At 31.6% G+C, this 9,734-nt stretch overlaps 1 protein-coding gene across 1 annotated transcript; it reads right to left on the reverse strand.

Annotated features, from left to right (window-relative positions):
- Positions 1–244: 244 nt before the first annotated feature.
- LOC146885913 (ABC transporter B family member 9-like) lies at positions 245–5,935 on the reverse strand. Its single transcript, XM_085674640.1, has 12 exons — positions 5,604–5,935; positions 5,240–5,294; positions 4,933–5,108; positions 4,498–4,719; positions 4,166–4,404; positions 3,559–4,084; positions 3,201–3,474; positions 2,393–3,032; positions 2,084–2,312; positions 1,733–1,999; positions 1,385–1,648; positions 245–1,273 (listed from the first exon to the last, which is right to left on the reverse strand). Exons 1-12 carry the CDS (start codon positions 5,856–5,858, stop codon positions 629–631), a joined length of 3,792 nt encoding a protein of 1,263 aa, XP_085530766.1. The 5' UTR covers positions 5,859–5,935; the 3' UTR covers positions 245–628.
- Between the last annotated feature and the right edge of the window lie 3,799 nt (positions 5,936–9,734).

The following is a 9,734-nucleotide window of genomic DNA, read 5'->3' on the forward strand; positions in this document are numbered from 1 at the left end:
TATGTCATTGACACCACCGATAAGCATTGTCTCAGCACGGTTCAGAGTCAGGTTTTATGAATTCCTCTGTTACAAATGCTTTCTATTAACTTATTTTACAAAACAATACAAAATATAGATAAAAATTAAAAAAGAATTAATTTATTCATGACAATAAATACACAAAAATATATAAAAAGCTACATTATCCGTGAGCATAGGTATAGCGGTGCAAGAAAGAGTAGAGATGCTTGTATAGAGTTTCTTACAGAGAAAACAAACTTATACTATAAGATGCTTCATAAGTTCATTAAAAAATAGAACTAACATGGAAAGAGAAGAATGGTGAAGAGAAACCGAGCAATTGTCGTATTTGATGCTGAATATTATCACATTTAACACTCTAAATCATATTCAAAGACAAATCAGCCCATCATCGTACCTGAACATGTTATTAAAACATCTTTTATGTGTTTTTGAATGACAAAGAATGTCATTTTTTCTCTCTAACGTTATAAAACGTCACTACTCCCTTCTAATCATAGACATTCACATCCTCTACTTTTATTAGTTCGAGAATTTGAAATAATGAGAAGATCATGTCTCTAGGAACCAACTGTTTTCCAAGCAATGGTGCTTGATAAGAAATTTAAGATGCAGTCGTATGTAGAGCGACCAATGATGCATAGACTCCATCAATAATCTTCATCAACTCATTATGTGTTCCCTTCTCAGCTACCGCTCCATCTTTCACTACAGCTATTATATCAGCCCCTCGAATTGTTGTGAGACGGTGAGCTACTACTACTGTAGTTCTATTCACACTCACTCTATCTAGAGCCTCTTGAACTACTTTCTCTGATTCGGCATCAAGTGCACTAGTTGCCTCATCAAGCAAGAGGATTTTGGGATCTTTCAGCATGGCTCTTGCAATGGCTATGCGCTGCTTTTGTCCTCCTGAAAATCGTGTGCCTCTTTCTCCAACAAGGGTGTCATAGCCTTCGGGAAGAGCACATATGAATTGGTTTGCATTGGATGCTTTGGCTGCTGCAGTTATCTCTTCCTCTGTGGCAACTCCTTCTTTTCCATAAGCTATGTTGGCACGAATGCTTTCATTGAAGAGAATAGGTTCTTGACCAACCAAACCCATTTGCTGTCTCAACCAGCTTAGTCTGAACTCTTTTATATCCACTCCATTCAGTAGTATACGTCCAGTGTGAGGGTTGTAAAATCTCTCTAAGAGGCTGATCACTGTTGATTTTCCACTGCCACTTTCTCCAACCAAGGCAACAGTCTGCAAACACATTCATATCAACAATGTAGCTACATTACATGTTCCCAGATAAAGTTTATTTGTACAACTCAAAAGCTTAATTACTGGAATATCCAAGTATCAGTTGACTACCTTTCCAGCTGGAATGTTTAGACACAAATCTTTGAAAATTTGAATATGAGGCCTAGTTGGGTAACTAAAACTGACATGTTGAAAATCAATATCACCAGAAATGGCTTCTAGTGTTCTACCCTCATTGCTGCTGGAGTCAATGGTGGGTGTACTGTCAAGAATGTTAAATATTGAAGCTGCGGAATCTTTGGCTTTGTTGGTGTCTTGTGCCAAGGCACTAGACTGGGAAATGCCGATTGCTGTTATTGTTAAACAAAAGAAGACCTGCACAAATTTTGTGGTGAGAACTAGATCAAAAGAAACATCAAAATAAACATGGAGCGAAAGGTTTTGGTTGACTTATTTCACCTTGAAAACCTCTGGAAAAGTTGCTTTCCCATGTTCCACAAGAACAGATCCTATGTAGAAACAGAAAGCATTTGTGCAGTACAGAGCCAAAAAAGAGAAACCAAATCCTGCACCACTCACAAGCCCCAACCGAACACCTTGTTTTTCTGGCTCTAAACATTTCTTACGGTACATATCCATCACCTTCGATTCGGCACAAAATGATGCGATAGTTCTGATGCTACCAACAGCATCATTTGCCACCTGACTTGCCTCTTCGTACTTTACCTACACAGCAGTCAAAAGATTCTCTTGATATCCATCCATATTCCATAATGCATAATTTCAAACAAAACTGAAAGTAAAACTAACCTTGGCATCCGCACTGAATCCTTTAAGAAACTTCATCTGAAGAAATCCTTGCATAAGGACCAAGGGTGACACAGCCAGAATAATGAAAGCAAGAATCCAATTAGCAGTGAATGATATAACTAGACCAGCTATGATTGTTGATAAGTTTTGCACAATGAGGGCCAGTGTATCACCAACTAGACTTTTCACTGTTGAAGCATCACTAGATAACCTTGCCCCAACTGCACCACTGGAAAGTGATTCATATCCTTTAGTTGACGAGTATAAGAAATTGCAACACATAATAATTAAAATATCTTACTAAAATACCTTGAATTTGCAGGATCATCAAACCAACTGATTTCTTGATGGACAACCTTTTCAAATGTCAGTGAACGAATTCTTTCTACTAATTTTCCTCCGGCAACGCCGAAGAAGTAATTTTGCACAGGTATGACCACAAGAGTAATTAAACCCAAACCCACATATAGAAGTGCCCAGAACCTAGAATCTTTCCGCTGTTTTTCTGGAGGTTCAAAGAACATAGATATTGCTGAGGAAAACAAGAAGCCAAACATAGGGAAGACAAGACCATTTATTATTGCAGCAACGGATCCAAGCACTAACACAGGAACTTCAGGCTTGTTTAAGTAGGCCAAACGTCTCAAAGAAACCTTCTTAGCATCACCTTTACTTTTTTCAACATCCCCATCTTCTATTTCTACAGATTCATGTACCCCACTTCGATGAGAAAGAGTAAAGCTATGTGAGTGTCTACTAGATGAATCTCTTCTTAATGAAACTTGTCTCTGAGTGGAAGATCTAGCTATGTGGCTATCAAAAATAACATTGTTACTTGACTTCTCTGCTTCAGAATTATGGCTACCCTCAGCTTCCGTAGCTCCTTCCTGTAGGCGAATAAGCTGAGAATAAGCACCGTCAACATCCTTGATTAACTCATCATGAGTTCCTACAAATAAAACCAAGCGTCAAAAGTGAACACCTTGTTCCAAGATGTCTCAAAAAATTGAATTTTCTTTCATAGATTGCGACAATGAGTTAACATGATATAGAAAATGGACCCAAACTACTTTTGACATACACACATAAAGAAAAAAACAATTGATTCACGTTTAACCTTGCTCCACAATTTTTCCTTGATGAACCACCGCTATGGTGTCAGCATTTCTGATTGTTGTCAAGCGATGTGCAACAACTACAGTAGTCCTTTTTGACATGGCTTGTTCTAATGCTTCTTGAACAACACGTTCGGACTCGGCATCTAATGCACTAGTTGCTTCATCAAGAAGAAGGATTCTTGGGTTCTTTAAAATTGCCCTTGCAATTGCAATTCTCTGCTTTTGCCCACCAGAAAGTTGAGTCCCATTCTGGCCTGCCATTGTCTCAAGGCCCTACTAGCAGAATAAAACACATTAATAGAATTAATAAAAGAAAGCAACCTAAAACGAGAATTGATTTTGGAACATTTATTACACCTGAGGCAGCTTGTCAATGAACGTATTGGCATTAGCAAGTGTTATTGCTGACTTAATTTCCTCATCAGTTGCACCTTCTTTTCCATACATAATGTTCTCTTTGATACTTGCTGCAAACAGAATAGGTTCTTGACTAACCAACCCAATTTGTTCTCTTATCCATCTAACCTGAAAATTCTTCAAATTGACGCCATCTATCAGTACCTCTCCAGCATCAGGATCGTAGAATCTTTCCAATAAGCTTATCACAGTAGACTTTCCACTTCCACTTTGACCCACTAAAGCAGCAGTTGTGCCACTGGGAACATATAATGAGAATCCAGAGAAGATCTGCACATTTTTCCTTGCAGGGTAGCTAAAGTAAACATCTTTTAGTTCAATATCCCCCCTTATGTCTTCCATGACAACACCATTGGTGTCATAAGCATCAATTTCTGGCTTTCTTTTAATTGTCTCAAACATCTTATATGCTGCTGCTTGTCCTGCGGCAAATGCGTTTAGGCAAGGAGATGTTTGACCAAGTGACCTGCGAATGTTAGAAAGATTAATCAGGTTTCAGTTCTTCATTAGGAATGCTAAGCTATGTGAAATCCAGAAAAAATCTTACGTTCCGCCAGTCATAAGAGCTATTATTACAGTGATGACGGTTCCACCCTGGAATTCTTTCTCAATAACCAGTTTAGAACCATACCACATTGCAAGTGCATAGGTGCAGAAGACAATCAACAAAAGTAACCCCATTCCTAAACCAGAGGTCATCCCTTGTTGAACCATAGTTTTATAAGCAATTTTTAACTTGATATTATACTTTTCTATTGCTTTTCTCTCACCAGTGAAAGATGCCACCTAGTTACATTGCAGAAGAAATTCAAGGACAATGGTTAGATAAAAATCATTCATTTTTTTTTTCTACAACTAATTTGTGTGACTGTGACTTACTGTTCTAATAGCTCCCACTGTTTGTTCAACCACAGTTCCTGCCTCTGCGTAAGCAGCTTGGCCACGACTTGACATTCTGCTCATCAACACGGACAGAATTCCACGAGTAACAACAATACATGGTATACATGCGACCAAAACAACAGTAAGTCGCCATCCTCTTACAAAGGCAATCACAAAGCCACCAATAAAAGTTGAAGCAAGTTGTATAAACTTCCCAACCTATCAATATAATTTTTTATCGTAAGTACAAAGGATGAGAAGTCAGAAAAAAAAATCGTTAGCATAAATTAGTTTGTCATTGTTCTTTTCAATATTATGTTGCCAGTGTTTTTTCATCATTATTATCGATGTTTAAATTTTCTCGACTAGTTAACGTAATACTTGCAGACCATGACCCATAATAACAATTGAGATTATCTTGGAGTATGATACCTTTTCTCCCATGGAATCTTGAATGAGAATAGTGTCACCAGACATTCTCCCAATAACCTCACCAGTTGTTGTCTCAGTGTCAAAGAAAGCAATGTCCTGCTTCAATATAGTTTTCAAGTACAAACCTCGAATCCTCGCGGCTTGTCTTTCTCCTGTCACCATCCAACATGTTACCTCTGCAACATTTAACAAAACCACCGTAACCCTGATATCAAAATTCTGCAATTATCTGACACTGAACTAACACAACATAATATATAGTCTCTAAGAAATAAATAAACAGAAAAAGAAGCGTGTGCCGTCTTACGGAGAAACGAGGCAACTCCACTCGCAATAGCCAAGTATACAAATAATAACGAAACCTGAAATTTGAAATAAGAGTACCAAAACATAAAGTTAATGTTACTTTAGACGTAATGCCAAATTTGTAATTTTATTAGAGTAGTAATATTTTTTGCATGTAGTAATCAAGGAAAACAACCCTTTTGCATATAAAGACCAAGACTGTGTTCAATGGTCCTCCTTCTTACCCTTCTACATAACCAGGATTATTTTGAACCATAAAGAATCATAAAGAACCATTCTTGTCTGTGTTATGAGTATTCCCCATCCCGTTGGAGCAGATACTATAAAAAGAAAAAAAAAAACTTTCATTGCATGCACACATATACCTTAGAAACCTCTTTGATGGTATTTGATGGATCGGTGGAGCCAAAGGTGTTGATAAGCTTTCCTACAATGACAGACATGATAGGCTGCGACCAGCCATTAGCCATGGCAGAGATTGTGCCAATGGCCATGAAGGCCACGTCAAGATGATCTGCAAAAGTGAATAGCTTGTAGAAGGGAACCTTCTGGTTGGCATTGTCTCTTTCATGGTGTTGAGGTGACGTAGAAGAAGGTGGCATGTCGGTGTTGTGTGCCATGGCTGGCTCAAGAGAGATGAAGAGCAAACCAAATAAGGAAGAAAAGAGTGAGAGAAGTGGGAAGAGTTATTGGTGGAAGATTACATGATTCAGTTAATATGTTTCTATTTATATCAGTCACTTCATTAATACTTTATCGTCATGATGGAACATTTTTCTATTTTTTCTATGTATGACATTAGTAAAAAATATAGACAAATTTTCTGTTAATATTTTTATGGTGGGTAATAGATCTAGAAGAACTTTTGCTTTTCTTTTCTAATTTTAGAAATTTGTGTTTCTTGATATATCCAGAAGAATTTGTCAACTAATTGAAAAATTATTTCCTATATAATTTTAGAACAATAGTATAAAAACCAACAAGTTTTGTTATATATGTCTCAAAATGATAATATTATCCTTTATTTCCATTTAAGTATACTTTTTATCATTAATAGATAGTTTTACACAAATATTCAAATCTACTTCTCCATATTAACCATGTTTAAATGAAATAACTATTTTTAAATATTTTAGTTATACTTTAGCTATATGAATAGGGATGATAGCGGGTGATGCGTAGATAGATCTCGCTATCCCATACCTATTTCTGTAAAAAAAAAATTCATCCTCATCCCCATGATTAAATTTAACTGGTATCAAATTTTTGTCTCATCCCCACCAAGTAATGGGTATAATCTCGTACTCATCCCCGTACCGGTTTTCTTACTACTTCAATATTAATTTTAATTAATTTTAATTAATTTTTATAAAATAATAAAAAATTACGGTAAAAAAAATATAATATTATCATATATTCAATATTAGGAGATGATTGTTTCTTCGATATCAAATAATTGAAATAAATTATAATTGTTTACATCTTAGATTATAATATCGAATAAAATTTCATGAAAACCAAAACATTTATGAAATTTGTATTTCTTGATATATCCAGAAGAATTTGTCAACTAATTAAAAAGTTATTTCCTATATAATTTTAGAACAATATTATAAAAACCAACAAGTTTTGTTATATATGTCTCAAAATGATAATATTATCCTTTAGTTTCATTTAAGTATACTTTTTATCATTAATAGATAGTTTTACACAAATATTCAAATCTACTTCTCCATACTAACCATGTTTAAATGAAATAAGAACTATTTTTAAATATTTTAGTTATACTTTACCGTAGGGATGACAACGGGACGGGACGAAGATGGATTTCGTTATTAATATCCATTTTCGTAAAAAAAATTCATCCTCATCCTTATCCCATAACCAAATTTAACGGGTATCAAACTTTTGTCTCATTCCCATATCCGTACCCATTTTCTTACTACTTCAATATTAATTTTAATTAATTTTTATAAAATAATAAAAAATTACCATAAAAAAAACATAATATTATCAAATATTCAATGTTAGGAGGATGATTGTTTCTTCGATATCAAATACTTTGAAATAAATTATAATTGTTTACATTGTAGATTAGAATACCGAATAAAATTTCATGAGAACCAAAACATTTATTAAATTTGTAAACATTAATAAACCTAGTTGATAAAATTTAAAAATATTTTTAAATAATATAAAAGAAAAAAAATATTCAAATTAAAATATATTTTAAATGTTTGTTTATTTCAATTTTTTAAATTCTAATGAATATATTTTTTATACACTAATAAAAGTTACAATACATCGCTTGATAATAATGACGCATATTTTGAACTCTAATATATGTTGGATGGTGATAAAAAAATATTCATGACAATTATGTTAAATTTTTATATTATAGTAAATAAAAGTTATTTATACAATTACAATGAAAAAATTTACAGTGTGATTAATAATGAGTTATAAAATAAAAAATAATTAGATAAAATATATCGAAATAGTATTTCACATAATGAAAATAAATAACAAATAAAATCATTAAAAAATTAATAAATGTGTATCTTATAAATAATTTGAGAGACTATTGAAAGAAATTGCATAAAAGGAAACAAATTTATAATTAAGGGTATGATAAATGAAAAATAACTTAGATATCTAATAAAACTTTTCAAATATAAACATATATACTCTATGGTTGAGAAATAAAAAAAAATTGTTTTAGCAAAACAAAAGAATTCTTTAATTGAAGCAAAAATTAATAATAACAAGTAAAGTCTTTTTTTTTATATTACCTAGTAAAAGAAAGATTTATGCTATTAAATACTTAAATTGAGAGTATTAAACATTCTCATGTGAAAAGAAAATATACAATAATTAAAATATTAAAAAATAATAGAAATATTCAAATATAAGACATAATTTTTTTTTAATTGACATACATCATTTTAACATAATACATAATTACATAAAGGTTATGATGAGATAAAAAATATAGTGAAGATACGAATGAGTTTCATGACAAACCAAATAATTAGAAGAAATAAAAAATAGAAAGTATATATATAAGATTATTTAATTAATTGTGAATATTTTAATAATTTAAACAGGACGATATTATGGCGGGAATATGTACATTTCCATACTCAATTGAAAAAGTCGGGGATTCTCCATACCCATATCCATACCCAGTCAATGTGAGAATTTTTCGTCAAAACAGGGACAGGTTCGGATAGTACCCATGGATGATTTATTTGTCATCTCTATATATGAGAAATAATTTATATTGATACAAAATCATTTCTAAGAATTAATTATCAATATTTTTTTTAAAACATCAAATTTAGAAACACTGATGGAAGAAAATATTGAAAGAGACATGAAAGTTAAAAAGAAAATGCCTAAAAATGTGTTTTATTTTTAAAACTCAATATACTAGTAACATGCATCTTATATGTTTTTTAAAATAAATAAATGTTTTAACACTTTTCATGTCTTTTATTTTTTTAATATTTTTATTTCTAATTTAAAATTCAAACATTATCTAAGAAGCTAAAATAAAAAACCTTAAAAAATGTGTGGTAAGTGTAAAATTTACAGTTTAAAAACTAGATGCATTCCTACTGTTTTAGTAAAGCAAAAAGACTTTATTTAAATAAAAACAAAAATTAATAATAATAGAATAAAAAAGTTACATATTTAACATTATTTAGTAAATGAAAGTTTATGTTATTGAACAGTTATTGAGAAAATTAAACATTCTCATGTGAAAATAAAATATACAATAAATAAAGATATTAAAAGGAGGTAAAAATATTCAAATGTGAGACATAAAAAATATTTAATTGACACACATCATTTAAACATAATTGCATAAAATTGTTATAAGATGAAAAATATCTTGATGATGAGAATAAATTTCATAACAAACCAAATAATTAGAAGAAATAAAAAATAAAAAATATGTTGTATATATATATATATAATTACTTAATACACACTATGAGTATTTTAATAATTTAAATGGGACAAAGATATGACAAGATAAGTACTATAGCAAGTACGAGAGACGAGTGAATATGTATATTCACGTATCCAATTAAAAAAGTTAGATATTCTTCGTATATACTAATACAGATACCTAAACAATATAGAAAATTTTCATCTAAACGAGATTATTACAATATTTAAAAAAACAGTTCTATTTGTCCTTCCTAATTAAAGACATGAATATCATTACTTTTTAGTAAAAAAACAAATCTTAAAAGTTCTTTCTGTGTAAATGAACTTATGTTATTATTTGTCATCCAAAATATTCATACAAAAACTATTGATCAGTGTAAACTCTAACTCTTCGTATAAACTGTAAATAAAAAACAAAAAGAAATACTGTTCACAATCAAACCATTAAACAAAATGCACTATGACCATTCAACAAAATTTTCCAAATTTCATTATGCAGCTCTTAAATTCCAATTGTTCAACAACTACTTATTAAC

This window comes from Vigna unguiculata, chromosome 6 (genome assembly GCF_037176805.1).
Source record: "Vigna unguiculata cultivar grain cowpea cultivar isolate G323 ecotype 2 chromosome 6, ASM3717680v1, whole genome shotgun sequence".
NCBI classification, from domain to species: Eukaryota; Viridiplantae; Streptophyta; class Magnoliopsida; order Fabales; family Fabaceae; genus Vigna; species Vigna unguiculata.

Coding starts and splice junctions, on each gene's coding strand:
- LOC146885913 (XM_085674640.1), bottom strand. CDS start 5,858: ATGGCACACAACACCGACATGCCACCTTCTTCTACGTCACCTCAACAC. Junction 2,000..2,083: donor GATTCAGTGCGGATGCCAAG/GTTAGTTTTACT, acceptor ACTGCTGTGTAG/GTAAAGTACGAAGAGGCAAG. Junction 1,649..1,732: donor CTTTTCCAGAGGTTTTCAAG/GTGAAATAAGTC, acceptor AAATTTGTGCAG/GTCTTCTTTTGTTTAACAAT.